The sequence below is a fragment of the Podarcis gaigeae genome, assembly GCF_964106915.1.
Source record: "Podarcis gaigeae genome assembly, chromosome: 3".
NCBI lineage: Eukaryota > Metazoa > Chordata > Lepidosauria > Squamata > Lacertidae > Podarcis > Podarcis gaigeae.
In genome coordinates, this window is record NC_139680.1 from 97,031,089 (window position 1) to 97,054,067 (window position 22,979).

The following is a 22,979-nucleotide window of genomic DNA, read 5'->3' on the forward strand; positions in this document are numbered from 1 at the left end:
GAGGGCCAAAGGTCCTTGTCCCTCGTCTAAGACATGACCAGCGCTTTCACCTCCAATGGCTGCCTTCTCCCCTACCAGCACTCAGGCTTCTTAGAATTAATCACATTTGAAGCTGTGCGGCATGTGGGGTGCCTATAGTGGCCCATAAGGACAATAGATATTCCGCAGCCTCCTCTTGCCCTGGCAAGAGAAAGCCATAGTTTTCAGCCACAACAAGTTGTGTACACAACAAAAGAAACTACCAGGATACTTTTTGTGGAGTACTGCCTCGAGGTATCCCAAAATGCTGAGGTAACAATAAAACTTGCTCTTTATTACTAATGCACCTCCTTTCCTTACAGCATATTGATTACACTGCTTCCAGAGAAGGTTATGGCGCTGAGGGAACTTTACCTCAGGTCACTAGGTTGGAACTGGAAGCAATGATTTAACTCCAGTGTGCTCAATGAAGTGACAGACGTTTTAATAAATTTCCCTATTGGACAATCAGGTTGCGGGAGAAGGAGTTGGAGGGTTGGGCCAGGCAGCCATGTAATACAAGGAGGATGGCAGGAACATCTCTTGAGAAGTTAAGCCCATGGGTTCAACATGCAGTGCAGACAAAAAGTGAGGCAAGTTCATCCAGGGAGTGATGGTTATTATCTCCATGCAGTCTTACACCTGATAGGCCACAATGAAGAAAGACTTGTTAGTGTCATGACTGGCTACTTTGCTTGTGTGAACCAGCCTCAATGCCAAGACTTAGCTCAGAGAAATGGCCAATGGCTCAGTGGCAGAATGCAAGTTTTGCGTGCGCAAGATGCCAGGTCTAATTCCTAGACTGTTCAGGTAGGTTTGGGGAAAATCCCTACCCTAAAGAGCCACTGCCAGCCTGTGTTGACAGTACCAAGCAACATGGACCACCATAAGACTTGGTGAGAGGTGGCCTCCTATGCTCCTTTGAAGGTGGAAGAGGTTATTGCTTTGCGCAGAGACAACAGCTAATGAATAAGGGTTTTTCAGTACCTAACAAGCAAGGCAATGTATAGTACATAACTTAAGATTAACAGAACACAAAACTGTATCTGCAAGATAATAACCTAACTAAACATATACTTGAGGTAAAGTAAGGAGGAGGAACATAAGGGAAGGACAATTAAAGGACACCAGTTAAAATCTCAGTGGAACAGAGAAGGCTGGTAGATAACGGAGTATTTCAACTTTCAAAAAGGCTTTGACAGAAGTCTCTCAACCAAAGGTTCCTACGGAAACTGTGCAATCACGGGGTAAAAGGATAAATCCTCTTATGGGCCAGAAACTGGATAAAAAACAGGAAGCAGAGAACAGAAATAAATTGACAACTCTCACAACGGAGGGATGCAAGAATGGAGGGAGATTCCCCCAAGGATCTCTGTTGGAACTGCTGCTTTTTAACTTGCCAAGAGAGAGACAGACAGAAAAAGTATGAGACAAGAGATCTATTGTTTGGTCCAGCTAAGGATCTGGAATCAGGAGGCATATAAAGAGGGATTAAAGAAGACAGACAGGAGCAACAGAGCACAAACATTTTTTTATACAACAACAACAATGGAACTTTACAGTGAACTGAAGAGAAAGGGGGCCAGAGTAGAGAGAAGACAAGGAGAAAGGTGGTCACATTTATGAAAAGCTGCAGAGTGGGTCTCTTCCAACTCAGAAGCTGACAACTTAAGGGCTGGACAGATTGTGTATTGAAAATACAGAAGATATACATGTTTCTGCTGTTGCTTTGCAGCAAAAGGCTTGGCTCTCTTTGGGGGGGGGGGCGTCTCTTGAGCTACCCGCCTTTCTGTAGTGCACTTGATCTCTGCATATGGCACAGCGACTTGGAATGCAGTGGGGAAAGGGAGGCACTGGAAGGCAGAGGATCATTCTTTGGGGCAAGGGGGTGAGGGGGATATATAGCCTTCTGTTCTTTCCAATGCTATGATTTTGGCTTCTCTCCTCAAAATAAAGAAAGGAATCATGTAGATGTCAGTATGGCGTGATTCAATTTCATTCTTTGTTCCCCTCTCAGGATCTGACGTGTTCCTGGTGTGGAACAGTGTGGTGGGAAGGAACCTGTATCCAGTTTTTGGTAGCTGAGAGATGAATGAATCCAAACGCTAACATTCCAGAATTTAGGACAGAAGTTTTAAGAATCACACATGAGGAAAGACCGCCCATCACACAGTTTAAAAGCGCAACCACAGATTTGTACCTGCTGTGTCCAAAGTCAACCCAAGTTGACAGGTGAAGAAGTGGCCACTCTAGATTCTTATTCTGGACAGGGACAGCCTAATTTGTGTTGTCTATGCTGTGGTAATCTCTAGGTTAGATTACTGCAATGTGTTCTACACAGGGCTGTCTCTGAAGACTGTTCTGAAACTTCAGTTAGTGCAGAATTTGGTGGCCAGGTTGCTCACCAGGGCAAGATGGTTTGAGCATATAACACTGATCCAATTCAAAGTGCTGGTGTTCACCTGTAAAGCCTTAAACAGCTGAAGACCGCAATACCTCAAGGACCACCTCTTTCCATATGAATCTACTTGGACCCTGAGATCATCATCCTAGGCCCCTCTTTGTGTGCCTACTCCATGAGAGGTGTGGAAGGTGGCAACAAAAGAATTGGCCCTTTCTGCAGTGGCTTCCCACTTGCTTTACCCAGGGAGGTTTGCCTGGTGCCTTCATTATACACCTTTAGGCGCCTGGCAAAAATGTTCCTCTTTAACCAGGACTTTGGCTGATTGACACCCAATGCCCTTTTAAATGTGTTGTGGGAGAGTTATTGGCTTGTTCTTGTTCTTATTTTTATTATGTATTTTGTGTTTTTTTACTTTGCAATTTTACATTGTGAACTGCCCTGAGATCTATGGACAAAGGGCGGTATTGAATATTTAATAAATAAAATTTAGCAGAAGTCATCTCTTACCGAGGTTTTACACTGGATGGGGTGAACAAAAAAGAAAAAGAAAGAAAAAAAGCCTACATAAATAAGTGCCCTTGGGTGGAGAAATAGTAATACAAAAGCCGTTTGCATTCCTCCTCACATCATCTCAGTGTGCCAGCTAAGCTTCTCAGCTGCTAGCCGGTGCTTGGGAATTTTGCTGAAAGCTCTGGCTCAGCCACCCTAATAATGCAGAGGCCTTAACTCCCGAATACTAAGCAGCTAGGAAGGTGAAAGGTGGAGCAGGAGGAGAGGAAGAAGAGAGACAAACCTGACAAAAGAGCTTGTGAAGTGGGTAAAGTGCTGGGGGGGGGGGGGAGAGAATCAAAACAATTAAACCATTAGACTCTGTTAAATATGAAGCAAGAACTTTCAGCTTGTCATAGCAGGCTGAGTAAACAGGACTGAAAGGGATTTTTTAAAGGCCTATTAAAACCAGATTAAGATCAGCAACTTGAAATAAGCAGGAGCCAGGAGCCACGAAAGAAAGTAGAAGCAGGAAGTCAGCTGTTTTCTATCAGCACTTGCATTTGGGCTTGACAGTTGTATACTCTTGGCATAGTAATGCTAGGAGCAGCCCCCGCACCAATGATCCTGTCTCTGCCTCCTCTCCGTGTTCACTGGGTATGGAAGAGACCAGCCGCAGGGGATGGGGCTGCTTACCTTCCAGATGTAGGCATTCTGGTCACTTGAGCCGCTAATCAAGAACTGGTCATCTGGGCTGATGCTGGATTTGACATAGAAACTGGAATTTTGATGCCCACTGAAAATGGACCCTGAGATTCAACAAAGAAAACCAAACTTTCAGGATTAGTCAGTAGTTATAGACGCACAGACCAATAGTGCGTCCATTTCCTGCCAGGTCACATACACTGAGGATCAGGGCCCCTTCCGCACTACACATTTAAAGCAGTATCACACCACTTTTAAACAGTCATGGCTTCCACAGAAGAATCTTAGGTACTGCTGTTTGTTAAGGTTGCCAAGAGTTGTTAGGCGACCCCTATTCCCCGCCCAGAGCTACAGTTGGAAGAGTGGTTTAACAATCGGTCCTGCTTCCCAGGGAACTCTGGGGAATTGTAGCCCTGGATCTGAAGCTCTAGCCATCCCTGACTATTGGCCATGCTGACTGATGGGAGTTCAACATCTGGAGGGCACCAGGTTGGGGAGGCTGCTAGATCCTCTTGTCCGCTGAAGAAGCATCCCTTTGCAATAAAATATGAGAGGACAAATAATACTCCCAGCAGACTTTCATCAATCCTTCATAATACTTTGCACCATTTAGTAAAATTTGAGTGGCTGACTTCAGAAGCGAAAGTATTAGAAGCTGGGCTTGTTGGGAAACAGCTGCGCTCAGTTAAGCAACAAGTGAAATGGTTGGGAAACTTGCTTCACTTGACACAAAGCCTACATGGAAGAAGAGCAAAGTGGAAGTTCAGCCCAAAGCTTTTCAGAAGTCATCTTCAAAACGCTTTCGTTTCAGGCTGGGAGGGCCTTGGCTTGCGGAGGGCAGGGGTGGACACACAATTAAGGGAAAGCTCACACAGTCAACAGAAGCACACTCTGCCCCAAGGAAACACTGCCAGTGCCTTATTAACATTTCAGGGCAAGGGCAAGCAACCACCACAATGCAGTTCCTAACTTTTACCCACAATGAATGCTGGTGGTAACTAAATGTTTGTGTATATATGCTGGATTCTGCCTGTAAGTTCAGGTGTCTCATCTTATGGTCTACACGCTGATCAAACAGGAATCATGCTGTAAAGTGAATGTGTGTCTGCATGGCAAAAGGTGGGGAAGTTTCAGACTTGTCAGATCCACTTTGCCTTTTACTAGCAAACTCACCCCCCCAACTTCTACCTTCTACCAAGTAGAAGAGTCAGGTGCAGCAACAACAAAAGTCGCAAGAATTTTAAAAAGACTGCCTCTGAGCACATTCTGAGTTTAGGGACTTATTTCCAAAACTGAAACTTTCACACAAAAGTCCCCATTTTTAGGAGGCTTATTTAGGTGGAAAAGGTTGTTTCGTTATTGCTACTACTGCTGAGCAACCAGGAGTCAGAAACTTGGGCCTGTCTGCAGCTCATGACCCAGAGATTGACCATTAGATCCTGATCTGCCTTCTGCTCAACCCTGCTGTACAGCCCAGGAGGCTCTTACTGTAGTCTGGCATTCCAAAACTGACAAGGATTTCACCAGGTTTATGATAAAACAAAATTATTTTGGCAAGTGATTTATACCCTGCTTTTCAAAAGGCTCCTGGTTTGGCTTACGAAAAGATCGCAATAAAACAAATCTGACCCGCTCTTCCCTTTACCCCAGTCAGTTACCCTATGTACTCCTTGCAGTGCAGTTTTGCTCTGCTTCTCAGTCTTCAAAGCCCCCAGTTATGGCAGCTTCCTTAAACCTCTTAGCATTCAGCACTTCTTGGATAGAGAATGAAGCTCCAGCATCTGTCAGGGAAGCTGCTCCTCTCTCGCTTCCTGCCTCTGGTATCCTATTTCTCAAGGAGGATATGCACCGGCTCGGTGACACGGGTCAGTGGGCTATTTTTAAGGGCTCCGTAACAGCTCACCTGATCGATTACGCCTTGGAACTACTGCCCCAAATAGCTGTGACTCTTGGCACATCAAGAACTGGAAGTGGCTGTCACTAATGGGGAGAGTTACGTGCAGATGCCAAGAGCTCTGGGTTGACTGTGAAGGGGGAAAGGGTGCATTCCTAGACTTAGCACAGAACGTTACCGAGGCCTCCCTCAGTCCTGAAAGAGAAGCTCATTGCGGCACCCATCATATAGATGGCAATACCATAATCTGCAGCGATAACTGACTTCAGAACAGTAAAGGCGGAAGGAGTTTCTTTGGTATGTGGATTTGATATATTGGGCTATTTGCTTCCTAACATTAAGGAAATACATACACTTGCTACCTTTGCAGTCTCCTTCCATTAAGTACGCCCAGCTGCCAGCAGCCTCTATGTTTTTCTTATACTGCTACCTCCCACCCCAGTTCCCTGCCAATAAATAAATAAATAAAAATCCAGGTGCCACTAGAACAATGCTATTACTACAGCCAGAAATGTATACGTTTGCACAACTGCTTAATTAAAAAAATCAAGTATTTGACTATAAATGCAGGGCTCCGGATAAGGTGTTTAAAATTGCCTTTGGCGAAGTCGCCCAACACACCCAAAAAAGTTCATTGGACCTAGCCAATTTTTATTAAAATTGTACAAAATTAAATTACAGGATATAGTATGAGCTCAGATGCTTGGAATGTAGACAGACGTCCATGAAAAGTTTGTCTCAGACCACATTTCCTCCAAAGGGGGATGGGTGGAGAAGAAAGTTTAAGTAATTATGCTCTATAAACTCTACAGCGAAGAGACTTGAATTAGAGGAAGTACAAAAGGGAAAGCGAGCAGCACCTGCTCTTTCCAGGCTTTCAGTATTTGCTGCTCTCTGGTGGCCTAAGAACAGATTTTGAAGAGAAGCCACTGGCTAAAGTGGCAGAGTGGGGAAAAAAAAGACAAGAACAACTTCTCTCCATTATAATAGGATATGGAACTGAACATGGTAACAATTCACAACTATATTTCATGGGTATTTATTTAATCACTTATAACCCATTACAAGCAGATCCTCTATGGATGTGTATAGGGTGCATTATAGTAATCAAGCAAATATTTTGATTTTATGAATACAGTGGCCCTACGTCTCGGTAAATGTAGGAGATAACGGCACAGTTTTCCCAACCTGGTGCCCCCAGATGTATGAGACTAAAATTCCCATTAGCCCCAGTCAGCAAGGAGCAAGGCTCATTGAACACTGCAGAGGTTCTTTTACAGGAAATACACACAGGATTTGGCGATGTACACACAAATGCCATATTCGCCTAAGCTTCATGAGCACCTAGATTTAAATGTGTGACATTAATCATTCTTACCTGGAGTGGTCTTTGTAGTCGACATACTAAACATGTATATATTGTCATCAGTGCAATTAGCGAATAGGCTGGTACCACTCGAGTCCAAAACAAGACTAGAATAACCTAGAAGAGAAAAAGCTCTATGTCAAATGTACGATAAACAAGTAGCTGCTTCAAAGGGAATAAGTAGAAACTGCAGAAAAATGGTGCCGTGTGGAATGCTCCCATTTGGAGTCCCACACAGCTAACTCTCTCTTTTTCATTCTAGGATCATAGCAATACAGTGGTACCTTGGGTTAAGTACTTAATTTGTTCCGGAGGTCTGTTCTTAACCTGAAGCACCACTTTAGCTAATGGGGCCTCCCGCTGCGCCGCTATTTCTGTTCTCATCCTGCAGCAAAGTTCTTAAACCGAGGTACTATTTCTGGGTTAGCGCAGTCTGTAACCTGAAGCATATGTAACCCAAGGTACCAATGTACTGCAAACTTCTATTCAGCAGGCTGATCATTACCAACCCACACAAGCCACCCACCAGCAGTTCCTCCACCTTCTCTGGATTGAGTTCCAGTTGGTTAGCATTCATCCAGCCCTTCTAAACTGAATTATGTGTTAAAGGAGTGGAGTTTATTGATATCACCCTCCGTATTCCCAGATGACCCCACTCAAAGCCTTCATGTTGATGTTGAAAAGCATGGGGGCGGCGGCAATACAGATGCTACGGGGCCAAGCAGCAGTCCTCAGACACCATCTACTAGAATCAGTCCTCCAATAGGAACAGAAGACCAAAGTTCTGTGCCCTTAAATCCTAATCCATAAAGTTTATCCAGAAGGACACCATGGTAAATAGTATTGAAAGCAACTAGAAGATCCAGGAAAATTAGGACCGCACTCCCCACCCTTCTCCTGGAACAGTTCATCGAAGCTGAAGCCAGATGGACAGATCTACATAATGTGTCTCACCGTAAAGTGAGAAAGCAGAGGAAGGCCTGCTGTTTTGTTTTTAAGGGATTCTGGTTCTCTTCAGTTCTTCAGCACAATGTTAAGACATACCAAGCTTACGAGTGCTGGTCCCAGGGTAGCTGAAAGATCTGGATGGCACTGGATCCTGTCGATACGTGGTGTAGTTCTTGCGCAGGTCCCATACCTTGATTACGCTAAAATTCAAGAGACAGGCCCTCTCAGAACTCCACAGTTCTTTCTCATTTGTAACACACATACCAAGGGGAATGGAATGTTGCGGGAGGGCGCAAGATTGGAGGCCATGCCTTTTCCTTCGGAGCCCTGTGTCAAGATAAGGCATTCCACGCTCCATTCCCTCCCCCTCCCCCACCAATGACTGCATGGGTGGATATTTGCTAAAAAATGTGATCAGCTTATATGGGCACTCACAACTGAATAGGGCAATATGCTGATCCATAGTTTGCTGTATGTATGTATGCATGCCCCCATTCCAGGTCAAGGGTAAGAATCAGCTCAACCGTATGCACGTAACCAAGAGCCACCACCTATTTCCTCCCCATCTCCTTTTATCTCATTGGGTAACTTTTTTCTTTCCTGGTAAAAAAATTTACTTGTGGTAAAATGCATCCCCGCAGGAAAATGAGGGAGTTTTTCCTGAGCGAACTCAAAATTGAGGACACATATAGCAAAGGAGCAGTGTTTATTCCAAATTGGCTTTCCATCTTTGCCCTTCACCTGTAAAATACAGCTATATTTCTTACTTGTTTTTTGTTGTTTTAGTACCAGATGGGCTTGATGTGGGACAGGAGCTAAGGAGGGTTTATTAAAGAATTGCCGCAATTGCTTCCTTACCCATCAACTGCCCCAGCTGAGATTAAGGTGTGTTCATCTTGAAGTAGCACCACTGTCACACTCTGCTGAAAATCCTAGGGAGAAGGAAGAAATTCTGTCTGAAAACCACAGAAAAGTTATGCGAGGTAGTTTCAGCCTTGATTTATCCTAAACATTCCCTGTAAACAGCTTCATTAAGCAGCTTCTCCTTGCTCCCCAATTGCTGCCCTAATATTAACAGAAGGTGGAAACCAAGGCCATGAACTGGCATAGATGGGATATGCGTTCATGCCCTGAAGCCAGTGATATTCCTACTTATTAACTGAAAGGACTAAGTTTAAGATAGGCTGCAGGGAAGCAAGAGAAAAGGGAAGGAAGGCTATTACATCATCTCGGCTGAAAAACCAGCTGCCTTTGGCACTCCTCATTTGCCACTTAGCAGCAGCCATTCCATCAGGCTAGCTGAACTGTTCCAACCTAGCTGGTTGTTATAAGAACTGTAAGAACCTGTGTTTGCTGTTATTGCCCCTCCGCATTCCTTTTTCCTTATGCATCGTATCATTTTGACTGCAAGCCACGGGGCAGTGACTGTATTACTACTTTTTGCTGGAAGCGTTTTCTGCTAAAGAGCAACGGAAAGGTAAGGTAAAAGCAGAATGGAAATTAATGTGTGGCAATGGACTGCAGCTCAGTGGTAGAGCATTTGCTTTAAATGCAGACTATTGACTCCCTGGAATTGCCAGTTACGAAGGACCAGACACCTGGTGATGTAAAAGACCCCTCTCCAACTGGAGATTCTTGAGAGCTGCTGCCAGCCAGAGTTGGCAATGCCAGTCTGGACAAACAAGTAGTCTGACCTGGCATAATGCATGTTCCTAGTAGGCGCCAAGCAAAAACATTCTTCTTCCCCCAGAGCTTTGGCTGATTAAACAACCTTTTAAAACTGTGTCTGAGGGGGGTATTGTTTTGCTTGTTATTTCTGTTTCAATATTGTAAACCGCCCTGTGATTCCCAGATGAAGGGTCGCAAATAAATTTACTAAATAAACAAACAGCAAAGGGGAGAGTGCTACAAATTCAAGATATACGTATGCATATGTATACAAGTGGTGTGTGATGCTGCCTGTGGGTGAATGTTCTGTAAGGTATACATGTGTGAGAAAGCACTAATACACATGGGAAAAATGAAAGGAGAAAAGTTTGTACAACCAAACTGTGTGGACACTAATTTGGAGAAAAGCCTAACAGAATAGTCTGGTGAAAACAGTGGATTTTTTTTATTATCTCTTGCTGGAAGCAAGGCTAGCTATTGATAGAGGCTCATGTGGACCTATTTCATTCAATTTGCTCACTCCTCGCCCCCACTCTCTAGTATTTACAACGTCCACAGTTTATTTTCAAGCCAAGGCAAAGCTCAACCTTATGCAGCAGAACATCCTATAAAGCTAGTCTCTTTTCTTTGCACAAGCGGGTGCTGAATGGCCTTTAGCTTCCAAATCCTTACCACTGAGGGAGCAAGTCCTCTCACATTCTGCTTCTTCTTCTTTAGTTTGGATGGAGTCTGCTTGTCTACTATGTTGTGGGCCCCACTTATTTGCTTCACCTGCCTGTAAAATCCATCTGAAAGGCAATTTCAAGAAACAATATTAAAAGTTCCACACAGAGAATGAGCTCGTAAATAAACTAAATTGGAAGGCTACTATCACACCACTACAAAGGGGGGAAAAAAGTCAGCAATCATTATGAATGCTGCACTCAGCCCATATTAACTGAACAGACCTGAATTATAATAGGATGTACCTTTCTTATTGCACCGTGTGTCCCAAACCATGATGTTTCCATCCCTTCCTCCAGTACAGAACACAGCTGTGGAATATACAGTGCAAAATTATTAATAATAATTATATTTCTATTCTGCCCTTCATTCAAGGATCACAGGGCAGCTGTACATATACAAAAATATGTAACATAGTAACAAGCAAAAAACAGTATCTCCCTCCTGCTGTTTAAAAGACCATTGACTTGAGAAGAGAAATAGAAGAGAAACATTTTTACCAGGCACCTAAAGTTATGTAACAAAGGCATCAGGCAAGGCTTCTTGGGTAGGGCATTCTCCAAGCGAGGAGCCACTGCAAAAAGGGCCCAATCTCGTGTTGCCACCCACCAGACCTCTCACAGGCATACGAAGATGAGCCTCCAATGATTTTGGGGTCCAGGTTGGTTAATATGGAGAGACACCGTCCTTGAGGTATGACAGTCCTGAGCCATTTAATACTCTCAGAGTACAAAATCATACTCAATTTGAAATACTGAAACATTTTTCATATGCAACCCTGCAATTTAATTTAAACTCGGTAATTATTTAGGAGGTATTCTGCATAACAACTTGAGGTTTAAGAAACTTGCTGTTACAAGGAATCTAGACAGTGGTGCCCCGCAAGACGAATGCCTCGCAAGACGAAAAACCCGCTAGACGAAAGGGTTTTCCGTTTTTCGATGCGCTTCGCAAGACGAATTTCCCTACGGGCTTGCTTCGCAAGACGAAAACGTCTTGCGAGTCTTGCGATTTTTTCCGCTTTCCCCCCCTTTTTCTAAGCCGCTAATAGCCTTTTAGCTGCTAAGCCGCTAAGCCTTTAATAGCTGCTAAACCGCTAATAGCACTAATCTGCTAAGAGGGTTGCTTCGCAAGACGAAAAAACCGCTAGACGAAGAGACTCGCGGAACGGATTATTTTCGTCTTGCGAGGCACCACTGTAATTCTTTTAACATCAGGTTTTGGCTCTGGACTCTATGACATCTCTATTTTCTGTTTCTTCACCTGCACCAAGCATGGGGCAGTAGGAGTCCTGTTTAGATGGCTGAGAAAGACTCAAAAAACACCTTGAGGAGCTAAGCTGGAATCACTGCCTTTTCACTCACCGAAGCTCTGAAAAGGACACAATATCACCACAGAAGCAAAGGCATCAAAGGCTGCCAACATACCTATATGTACCAACATGAGACTTCTACCCCATTTATGCAGGACTAGCCACAATCTCGTCTATTCAAAGGAAAGCCAAGGATTTCCAAACTTTCCTGGTAACACTGGAGCAGCTTTTTAAAAACCTGTGATAAATCTATAGAAAGACTGTAACTCAGTGGCAGAAAGCAAACTTTGCATGAAGCAAGTCTCAGGCTCATTTACTGGCATTTCCAGTTAACAGGGTCAATTAGCAGATGACCTCAAAAGTAGCGAGATACACTGAAATATAAAATAGGAATATTTACCCCTTTCAAATTTAGAGAAAGCAACCGACTTGAGGCTGCACTGGTGCCCTTTGCAGACTCCCAGTAGCTCACTAGTCCGTACATCCCAGACTTTTGCAGTTTGGTCTCCTGAAGCGGTAACCTTAAAAGATAAAGAAGTTAGCTAGTTGTAGTAAAAAAAAAGAAAGGCAGAGTCCTGTTGCCCTCCAAGACTATAGCTTGTATTGGCATGAGCTTTTGAAGGTAAAACATGTTTCCTTTCAGCATAAAAGACACTCTTGACACTCTCAGTGCAAACCTATGGGTGTTTACTCCAGCGAGTTCAAAGGGACTTACTCCCAAGTCTGCATATGATTGCAGCCTTAGAAGGTGGCAGCAACAATATGACTCAGATATGAAAGTGGAAGTTTCAAAGGTAACAGAACCACAAATAACCAGGCCCCAATTTTTGGAGTTGTAGCCAACTAAGTTCTACTCAGAGAAGATCCATTGCAATTACTAGACCTAAGTTAGTTATGTAAATTTCAGCGATTCTGCTCTGAATGGTACTGAATGCACTGTGTAAAACAAACATACATTATAAAACAAACATACATTATAAGTTGTAAATTTTATATGCAGCTGCTGGGTCAAAGCATGGGATCTAAACTACTGTAAAGGCATTCTGTAAACAGAGAATCAATCATGAATTTTAGGTAAACTGCAAGATACAGAATCGGATTCATTCATGGATACTGTCCATTTACATTTTTTAAAAGAATGGCTAACAAGGTCAGCAGATATCCAAAAGGTTAAAAATGCTCCCTACTAATGGCCATCCTTCTGTACATTTCCATCTTTAAGAATCCACTTGTGGACAATTCTTTAATAGATTGATTGCCTCCTTTGGCCTATGAAATAACAGAACACAATGATTTACCTGCATATCAGGTAAACCAACTTTTGCAAGAATGAGTGAGGTTACTGGGTCTGCTAGTGATCTTATCATAGAAGAGATGGAAAGAACACTGGAATTTGTGACGGAATTTGTAAAGGGCCAAATAAGGAAGGGATAGTTTTAGCTTACTCACAATTTTATGTTCTCCAGGCACCCAAGCAAGATCAAAAACAGCATTTGAGTGAGCCTGCCACTCTATTGGGAAAATAAAAGCCTGTGTTAGTTCCTAACAAACAGCTGTTGAAAAACACTGAAACAACTACAATTTACTGTATTGTGTGCACATAACTTTCATACAAACACAACTTCCTCTGTGGTAGAGCAGTTAGCAGGAAGAAACCCCAAGCACAGAGCAATGCATATACTGTATGAAGGAGGTGGCAAGGAACTAATCATCCTCTCAAGTTTTGACTTGCCATCAACCAAGTAAGAAAGAAGTAATGGAAGCAGACATAAGAATTACAATGAAAGGTATACTATGCTACTTTTTAAATACTGAAGTTCTTGTTCCCAATAACTGCCAATTATTTAATCAGTCAAAACTTTTTTTGTTTACTGCCTTTATCAACTAATTCAGCTCATAGTTCCCATCAAGGTTTCCCTTTTACCTCTAAAAATCCCCTTGTTACTTTTTCGTGTATGGGTGTCATAGAGCCTAACAAATCCTTCTTCATTTGCAACGGCAAGTACATGCTGCACATCTGGAGCTGTAAAACAAAGCAGTATTTGTACGTTTGAAAACATTTTAAAAAATGCTTTGGATAACACTCCACTAAAGAGGGTCCAATCTAACAGCACAAAATGTCAGGATAAAAATGTTAAGTAAGCACAGAACTAAAGTAAGAACATATATAAAATACTGTATCACAGCCCTGTTATTTTATTATATGGCAGCATAGATATACTTCTATAAATAAGCAATCATAATGACTGGTGTGCATCTGAACTGGAATTGTTATAAACATGTTTTTATTGCTAGTTGTTTTACCACCTTGGGTTCATATGGGAGGTAGAATGGGATATAAGTTTAACAATAAATAAATAATAAATATAGTCTCTGCAGGTTTATATGAAAGGCCCAAAGATTACAGTATAACCTTTCTTCACAGAGTTGTTGTTCTAGGCCTTGACCATTTTCGTTGCCCTTTTCTGCCACACTGCAATGTTTACAGATAAAATTCCCCCATACCTGTTGAAAAGGTGCAGCCAAAAGGAGGAACGGGCATTCCTGTTTCTCCATATGAAGCATGTTCATCTCCTTTAGTACACCGATAGCACTCCAAAAGGTGGTTTAAGGAAAACCTTGGTGGAAGACCTGGGAAAAATGATTTTTGTAAAGATAAGCAGTGTTTGAAACTCAGATATACAAGGTAGGAGCCAAATGGCTCCTTAAACCAGGTTACAGTTGCCAAAACGGAATGCCTAGTTACCAGGTAGCTTGAAAATTATATTTTTCAATACAATTTGCTGGTTCCTGAAATTAATTCTGCAGATAAAATATAATGGATAGAATTCTACAGCAAAGAATTGAAAACAGTCAAGATCCAAGGATCCCCAGGCATGCACCCCAGATGGAGATGTCAGATGACATTCTGGCACCCAGGCATCTTCACTTGGTCACAAGTGGCCGACTATTGCTGTTTAGCTGAGTCCGACTCTTCGTGACCCCATTGACCAAAGCATGCCAGGCACTTCTATCTTCCACTGTCTCCCACATTTTGGTCAAACACGTTAGTAGCTTGTTAGTAAGTGGCTGATAGCCATGTGCAAAATGCCTGACGATTTTGAATGGTGAAGGTAAGTACAGTGGTATCTCGCAAGACGAATTCCTCGCAAGACGAAAATCTCGCAAGACGAAAAACTCGCAAGACGAAAGAGTTTTTCATTTTTTGAGTTGCTTCGCAATACGAATTTCCCTATGGGCTTGCTTCGCAAGACGAAAACGTCTTGCGAGTTTTTTTTCCTTTTTCTTAAAACCATTAATACCCAGGGAATTCGTGCTTCACAAGACGAAAAAACTCGCAGAACGAATTAATTTCGTCTTGTGAGGTACCACTGTACCAAAAACTCTGCAAACAAGTTTATAAAACTGCAGCTGACATTTATGTTGTCCTCAAATCTACTATTTCACTGGTTCTGAGCATCATTCAGATGGTCCATGGCATGTCGACATTAAATAAGTGTCTTGATTGTTAATTGTATTTTACTGCTTCTTTTATTTATTATTTAATATCTCCACTGATTGATTTCTGATACTGGACACCCCAAGATCGGTTAAACTGTTGTCTGGAGTGAAATAGTGGAGGGGGAGGGGAGATGAGGAATCAGGAGCGCTGCATGTTAAGAGCAGATTCCCCTGCTTAGTTTTGACGCTCACTGGGTGATCTTGTGGCAAGGCTTGCCCTGTATGACATAAAGTATAAGAGTCCTTTGGAGAAAATGTGGAATTAAAAATGGATACAACTTATTTATTAAATTGATACACTGCCCTTCATCCAAAGATTACAGGGTGGTTTACAGCATAAAAAATACATGAAAACTCATAAAATAAATAAACAAATAACAAGAACATTTAAAAGGCCACTGGTTGTTTAATTAGCCAAAGGCCTGGGAGAAAAGGAATGTTTTTGCCTGGTGCCTAAGGACATGTAGTGAAGGCACCAGGCGAGCGTCCCTGGAGAGAGCATTCCACAAATGGGGAGCCACCACAGAAAAGGCCCGTTCTTGTGTTGCCACCCTCAGATCCTCTCGCAGAGGAGGCACCCGAATGACTGTAGGGTCCTGGTTGGCTCATATGGAGAGGCAGTCCTGAGGCTTCAGAGTTCAAACCCGCACCTTGAACTGGACACCAAAACTGGCAGCCAGTGGCTGTCGGCACAGGCTTGGTGTACAGTGGTACCTCGGGTTACATGCGCTTCAGGTTACAGACTCCGCTAACTTAGAAATAGTACCTCAGGTTAAGAACTTTGCTTCAGGATGAGAACAGAAATCGTGCGGCAGCGGGAGGCCCCATTAGCTAAAGTGGTACCTCAGGTTAAGAACAGACCTCCAGAACAAATTAAGTTCTTAACCTGAGGTACCACTGTAATTTGCTCCAGTTGTCTTGCCCTGGTGAGCAACCTGGGATTAAGTTCTTAACCTGAGGTACCACTGTACAGTGGCACCTCGGGTTAAATACTTAATTCGTTCTGGAGGTCCATTCTTAACCTAAAACTGTTCTTAACCTGAAGCACCACTTTAGCTAATGGGGCCTCCTGCTGCTGCCACGCCGCCGGAGCATGATTTCTGGTCTTATGCTGAAGCAAATTTCTTAACCTGAAGCACTAGTTCTGGGTTAGCGGAGTCTGTAACCTGAAGCATATGTAACCTGAAGCGTATGTAACCCGAGGTACCACTGTAATTTGCTCCAGTTGTCCTGGTGAGCAACCTGGCCGTTGAATTCTGCCCCAACTGACGTTTCCCAACCGTCTTCATGAGGTAGCCCCAATTAAAAGGGGGGGGGGCTCAAGGCAGCACTCGAATTAAAAGTGACGCAGAAGGGGCCTGACCCGCTTTCTGCAAAGGGGAAGCGCGTGGTTTGGCCAAAGTTAGGGTGAGGGGTGAAGAAAGGGGCTGTATCTCCCCCCCCCCCCGCCATGACTGGAGCGCTGGTGAAGTGGCGCAGAGGGAGACGTTGCCTCAGATACTCACCCTGCGGCCCAGCCTGGCAGCGGCGAACGAGAGAACGGCACAACATGGTAACGACGGCCGCAGCGCACACTCCTGCCTTTTCCCCGCGCAACGACCACCGGGAGCAATGAGCGGCCGGCCTCCTGCTTCGCGACGCTATCTCCCGCCAGCCCAAAGTACGCGCCAAAGTCGCCTCGCGCGTAGCCATTGGACAGCGCAGAGGAATAGACCCCGCCTCCTGCTCGCCATTGGCTTCTCCTTTCCCACCGGCAATGGTGAGGCCACGCCTCCCGCCGGCTATGAAATTGTAACAGGCAGTTCTCTTCCATCAACACGCATGCGCGACAGCGTCCCGCAAACTCACGTTTCATTCGACCGCAAAGGGAGCGCGACTACGACACGCGTGCGCACTAGAATAGCGGAGGGGAGGTTCCACCGCGCAAGCGCAGCTGACAGTCCGGCGTCTGCACATGCGCGGTGAATGGCCGTTAAACACTGGGAAGAGGGAAGTTAAGCGCGTGTGCGCGTCTGTGTGGTGGATAAGTGCCCTCCTCCCCGTCCCCTCCGGGCCTTGGCTGCCATGGCCTCTGCTTCCAAATCCTTCCTCGCCGATGCCGGCTACGGGGAGCAGGAGTTGGACGCCAACTCCGCCCTCATGGAGCTGGATAAAGGTAAGTCGAGGAACGGCAGCCCCGCCGCCGAGCGAGATGTGCGCATGCGCCGATAGAGGCGTGAGGAAGTCCCGCCCCTTTTGATGGACGGTGGGGAGTTTGAAGGCGGATTAAGGTTGTGTTTAGACGGTGCCACAAGCCATGCATGGGGATGTGTGAGACGATAAAAGCAACAGAGAGACTTGTTGTTCTCCGTTTCACAGTGTCATCCTATGCACGCCTGTGCAGAAGTAAGGCCCGTGGAGTTCAGTGCGTCAGACTAATAATAATAATAATAATAATAATTTATACCCCGCCCTCCCCAGCCAAGGCCGGGCTCAGGGCGGCTAACAAGCAATAATAAAAACAAGTTGAAAGAATACAACTTAAAAACAAGATTAAAATACAACAATTAAAATATTGTGTGAGATTGCAGCTTTGTATTGTGGCACCTTGGGACGCAGGTGGCGCTGTGGGTTAAAGCCTCAGCGCCTAGGACTTGCCGATCGAAAGGTCGGCGGTTCGAATCCCTGCGGCGGGGTGCGCTCCCGCTGCTTGGTCCCAGCGCCTGCCAACCTAGCAGTTCGAAAGCACCTCCGGGTGCAAGTAGATAAATAGGGACCGCTTACCAGCGGGAAGGTAAACGGCGTTTCCGTGTGCGGCTCTGGCTCGCCAGAGCAGCGATGTCACGCTGGCCACGTGACCCGGAAGTGTCTCCGGACAGCGCTGGCCCCTGGCCTCTTGAGTGAGATGGGCGCACAACCCCAGAGTCTGGCAAGACTGGCCCGTACGGGCAGGGGTACCTTTACCTTCTATTGTGGCACCTTAAGCTGCAACAGTTTTATTATAACGTATTTTATGATAGCCCATTACGTGTGGGATAATCAACCTTGGTACACTCCATGGCAAAATTTTACACAGACTTAGATGTGTAGCGGTTGTGTAAGTGGAGTTGCCACCCGCATTGTAACAATCAAGGTTTCAGCTGCTTAGCCATCTACAGATAAGGCACCCAAGACTAATTATCCGAACCGAATCTTGTATTTCTTCAGCCCAGCTAATGCACTGTGTCCACATGCCATGAACGAGATGCCTGCTTGTTCCATGGCTACAGAACTCCATTTCACAGATAACACAGTCGCCCAGTGGAATTTGTTGTTGAACTATGACAGCTGTTACGTCTGCACAGGCATACCGGTGTGCTAGATGGAATGTTACCTTCCTCCCCCTGCTCTGTTTTGAGGGTTTCCCAACAGCCTCCCAAGCCAATATGGGGAGGGGGCAAGGGATGGTGGTGGGGAAAGCCCTGTTGCTTAAGTGGAAACCCTTGCTCAGGGCTCCCACTGTCAATGTTCGTTCAGTGAATCCCCCCCCCCCCATCAAAGTACTTCACATGGTAGATTGTTAAGGTTCAGAATTGACATCCACACAGTATTTTTATGGCCAGCATCTTAGATGGCTTTAAAAGCAGATTAGACAAATTTATGGAGGGCACAGTTTTCAGTGGCTACTAGGCTCTGTTAGGAGGAAGGGTAGGATATAAATAAATTTAATTAAGAAGCCATTTTTAATACTTCTTCAAGCTTAAGAGGCAGTTGTGGAACACGAGCTTGGAGAGCAGTATTGTGCCTGTTTCTTGCTAGTAGGCTTCCAATAGGTACCGTGTCTGGACTAGGTGGGTACTTTGGTTCAGTCTAGGAAAGCTGCTTTTATATTGCATGTCAGTTTGCTTCAGTTTTTAAAAGACCAGAGTTTTTAACTGCTATGGTGGTATTCTTATTTGTCACAGGTCTCCGATCTGGCAAACTGGGGGAGCAGTGTGAAGCAGTTGTACGTTTTCCCAGACTCTTTCAGAAATACCCATTCCCAATTCTAATTAACTCAGCATTTTTAAAGCTAGCTGATGTTTTCAGAGTGGGGTAAGTAAAATTGGTTTGTTCCCAATTCTTAGTGTTCAAGAAACTGGTGTTTTCAATTCAAAGTACTGGCGATGACTCTTTAAAGCCCTTTTATGGTTTGGTTTTAAGATACCTGAATTACCACTATCTCCCATATGAATGTTGCTTGGTCAGTAAGGGGGTCCTCTTGCATGTCTCAAAGATGCCCGTAGTGGATTTAGTGTTCTTTTCCCCATTCTTCTTGATCTTCTTTCCTGTTGCATGTTTTATTTTGCCACTTCTGGGCCTTTAAATTTTATGTTGTAAATATTTGATATTGTTACATTGTTTGTATTTATGAACTGCTAACTGCCTTAGACCTTTCTAAGAAAGGTAGGGTACAAATGTTGTAGGTAAATAAATAAAATTTATTTTAAAACAGAAACAACTTCCTGCGGCTGTGTGTTTTGAAAGTTACTCAGCAGAGTGAGAAGCATTTGGAAAAAATCCTGAATGTGGACGAGTTTGTGAAAAGAGTTTTCTCGGTTATTCACAGCAATGATCCAGTTGCTAGAGCGATCACACTCAGGTATGCATGTTTCATGAGCAAGAACCTGCCCAAATGCTATATTCTTCAGAGTACTGTCAATGCAGTAAATGCAGGGCCAATGTACATAGGAAGTTGCCTTATACCGAGTGAGGATATTGGTTTGTGTAGCCCAGTACTATTTATTCTGGCTGCTAAAATATCTTTAGGGTTTTTCCCCCCATCTCTGCTAGGGAGTGAACTAGGGACTTCCTTCACAGATGTGTTCTTTCACTGAGTTCTATCTGCCCAAGTCTTGAATTTATCTTGTTTGTCATGCATAGAATGGAATGTTCACATTTTCTTTCATCTTTACAAAACACTACCTGGGTGACTGCAGATTTATCTTGTAGGCATCCTCCTCCTTTATAGCAGGTTCAGTCCCTCTGTTTTATTTTCCAGGATGTTAGGCAGTATGGCATCCATAATTCCAGAAAGGAAGAATGCACATCACAGTATTCGTCAGAGCTTGGACTCACATGACAATGTAGAGGTTGAAGCTGCTATCTTTGCTGCAGCTAATTTTTCTGCCCAGTCCAAGTAAGTGGAACATCTGGTGTAATTCCATCTTTCCTGAATGTTCAGGCAGTACTTTTCAATTGCATAATGTTTTGCTTTTATTCTCTTAGTAATCTTTACAGCAGTCCTATCAGGTAGGTCAGTATTATTTCCCCCATCTTGTTGATGGGAGGGCAGCCGAGTCTGCCTCAGATCACCAGTTTAGTGATTTATACATTTTCATGGTTTTAAAAGATTTTTATTTCATTACCCTGAGAGCTCAGATGATGAAGAGGAGTATATATTAAGAAAATTAATAAATAGTGAGTTCAGGAAGGGGCCAAAATATAAACTAGGGGCCTCCTGGTTTGTAGCTCAGGCTGCAATTCTGTGCACATGTAGCTGGAAGCAATTCCTACTGAACTTAGTTTAACTTATTTGTGTTGTATAGGTTTGTGCTGCATACAATTATGCTGTTCATTTTTCAACCATTGTGCAACTCTTGCTTTCACCTGCAACTTCTCTGTATGTGTACATTTCACATTCATTTTGCTTACCCAGATGTGGGAGTTGGTTTCTGTAGTTTGTTCAGGTTGTATGACTGATTTATCCTGCTTCCCCTTCTTGTTCTTGACAGAGATTTTGCTGGAGGGATTTGTAACAAAATCAGTGAAATGATTCAAGGTATGGACATTTTATCCAACAAATAATGAAAAGCAATAAAAAGATTTTGATTTTGTTAAAGGCTATTGTATCTTAAGTAACTATTCTTTTGAACTAACCGTTCTTTTCTTTTAAAAAAGTGAATCTTTTTAGTTGTTGGAAGTTTCCCTGCATTCAGTTGCCCCTGCATTTGATGCTCAATTTCAATACTTGGTGTTAAGAATGCTTTTTCTGTCTTCTTTCCATAGGGTTGGATTTTATTTTGATCTGGCGTGCAGTGTTTTTAATGTTATCTGTTGAAAGCGTAGTGCTTTATTTTAGAAGGTGGTGCTATACAATAGAAACTTTCTTTGACATTTTCATTTGTTTTTAAAATGTTGGTTATATTATGTTGGTAGCTATGTGGGAAAGCAGCAAGATGCTAAGCTGATTTGAACTTGAATACTACTAGCATTGGATATTGTCTTTTTTAAATTGACTAGATGAGTCTAGTATTTAATTTCACACTTAAGTATTTGTATTATTTGTTAGTGCTATATGAAGTGATATCTGTGTCCATGGTGTGTGGTAGAGTGCCATAAGCAAAAATGACAGGTCTGCACATTGAGGAGCTTATGGTCTAAATTTCAAGTGGAGTAGAAGGGATTTTTTAAAATCATCATCATCATCATCCAGCTGCATGGTCCTTGTTCTGTGACTCTAGTACTGAAATTAGTCATATTATTTTTATTTGCCCCACAGCTCTCAATATTCACATTTTATCATGGGCGCACCACATGTCACCCTGAAAGGTATTTTTCTTTTCATGTACTAGGTTTAGCCACTCCTGTAGACTTGAAGCTGAAGTTGATCCCCATCCTGCAGCATATGCATCATGATGCCAGCCTGGCCTCCAGTGCCCGCCAGTTACTCCAGCAGCTGGTGACATCCTACCCTTCTACCAAGATGGTCATTGTTACTTTACACACCTTTACCTTGCTTGCTGCCTCCTCTTTGGTTGACATTCCCAAGCAGGTAATATTTTCTTTGAAGTGCTTAGTGTACTCAAGTAAAATTGTCATGGTTCAGTTGAAGGGATCTTATTCAGCAAGACTTCATAGGCTTCATCAGGCCTTTCCTAAATATTTCAAGCCTATCTTCGGAAGTCGTAAGAACTGGCAAATTGTGTTTTTTTAATTTTTAGGGGGGGAATATGTAAACTAAGATTTTTAGGTAACCCAAGGTCTGTACCACATTTTGTGTCCATACTTCATTTGTGCAAGATTGCAAAATATCCAGATCCTGTCCGCTTAAATGGTATCATGGTGAGTTAAATCTACAGAGGCATCAAAAGCTGTATGTAATTAAAAATTTCGATTGCTTGTTGAAGTTTCTTAAAGCTTTAAGGTTATATCCATATGTGCCCAGGCCAGAAAGCTATTTGATCCAGCAGAGGCTTCCGTTGGTGGGAAAGTGGAGGTGATTTTCATTTATTTGCCCTTCTTTCTTTTACTCTCCCTTGCTTATGCAAGTCATCTTTTGGAACAATACGTTGATGGTGCAAGGAACTGCAAGAGAGAGTGGGAATTTATGAAAAATCTCTTCCTTTTGGTTAATTGAAGCCTCTGCTGAATCAAGGAGCTTTCCATCAGTGGAGAGACTCAGAATCAACCCTTCATGTTCAGGCTTCTCTTTTTATTTGTTTGTACTTGCATGCATGTTGAGAAATACAAGAAAGTAGTCAAAAGTAGTTTCATCTAAAACTCGCTTTCTTACAGATACAGCTCTTATTGCAATACTTGAAGAATGACCCAAGAGAGGCTGTGAAGAGGCTTGCTATTCAAGATCTAAAGTTACTTGCAAATAAAACCCCACATACATGGAGCAGAGACAATATTCAGGTAGTGTAAACGCTATCATGCTTGTTTTGGAACTGAACCACTAGGCCTTCTTTCAGATAAGACCTGTTGAACTCTTTGTTGTTGACTTTCAAGTAGATCTGCTTAGCATCACACTCCAGATGTAGGTCTCTGTTCATCATTTTAGAGATGTAACTTTTTGTTTAAGAGCTGATTTACCCACCATGTTTTATAAGTAGTAGAAGAGGAGGAGTTTGGATTTGATACCCCGCTTTATCACTTTATCACTACCTGAAGGAGTCTCAAAGCGGCTAACATTCTCCTTTCCCTTCCTCCCCCACAACAAACACTCTGT

At 43.4% G+C, this 22,979-nt stretch overlaps 2 protein-coding genes across 4 annotated transcripts in view; one reads left to right on the forward strand and one right to left on the reverse strand.

The window, feature by feature from the left end:
- The window catches only part of DTL (denticleless E3 ubiquitin protein ligase homolog), a gene marked incomplete at its 5' end in the record, with an annotated part of 30,887 nt that extends 14,167 nt beyond the window's left edge, over positions 1 to 16,720 (reverse strand). Inside the window, 11 exons of the mRNA XM_083733310.1 lie at positions 3,608 to 3,720; positions 6,889 to 6,993; positions 7,921 to 8,024; positions 8,683 to 8,756; positions 10,165 to 10,280; positions 10,461 to 10,526; positions 11,928 to 12,048; positions 12,977 to 13,038; positions 13,452 to 13,550; positions 14,033 to 14,158; positions 16,534 to 16,720. Coding sequence (XP_083589436.1) covers positions 3,608 to 3,720; positions 6,889 to 6,993; positions 7,921 to 8,024; positions 8,683 to 8,756; positions 10,165 to 10,280; positions 10,461 to 10,526; positions 11,928 to 12,048; positions 12,977 to 13,038; positions 13,452 to 13,550; positions 14,033 to 14,158; positions 16,534 to 16,720 — 1,173 coding nt within the window. The remainder of the gene's footprint in view (positions 1 to 3,607; positions 3,721 to 6,888; positions 6,994 to 7,920; positions 8,025 to 8,682; positions 8,757 to 10,164; positions 10,281 to 10,460; positions 10,527 to 11,927; positions 12,049 to 12,976; positions 13,039 to 13,451; positions 13,551 to 14,032; positions 14,159 to 16,533) is intronic.
- Positions 16,721 to 17,043: 323 nt separating this feature from the next.
- INTS7 (integrator complex subunit 7) overlaps positions 17,044 to 22,979 on the forward strand; it is a 41,258-nt gene continuing 35,322 nt past the window's right edge. For 2 of the 3 annotated variants that reach the window (XM_083733191.1, XM_083733192.1), the window contains exons 1-7: positions 17,049 to 17,183; positions 18,952 to 19,081; positions 19,482 to 19,628; positions 20,028 to 20,165; positions 20,761 to 20,807; positions 21,601 to 21,800; positions 22,544 to 22,666. In XM_083733191.1, the coding sequence (XP_083589317.1) occupies positions 17,093 to 17,183; positions 18,952 to 19,081; positions 19,482 to 19,628; positions 20,028 to 20,165; positions 20,761 to 20,807; positions 21,601 to 21,800; positions 22,544 to 22,666 (876 nt within the window). In that variant the 5' untranslated portion in view covers positions 17,049 to 17,092. Of the gene's footprint in view, positions 17,184 to 18,951; positions 19,082 to 19,481; positions 19,629 to 20,027; positions 20,166 to 20,760; positions 20,808 to 21,600; positions 21,801 to 22,543; positions 22,667 to 22,979 lie in introns of all 3 variants that reach the window. The other variant, XM_083733193.1, reaches the window with a different exon arrangement.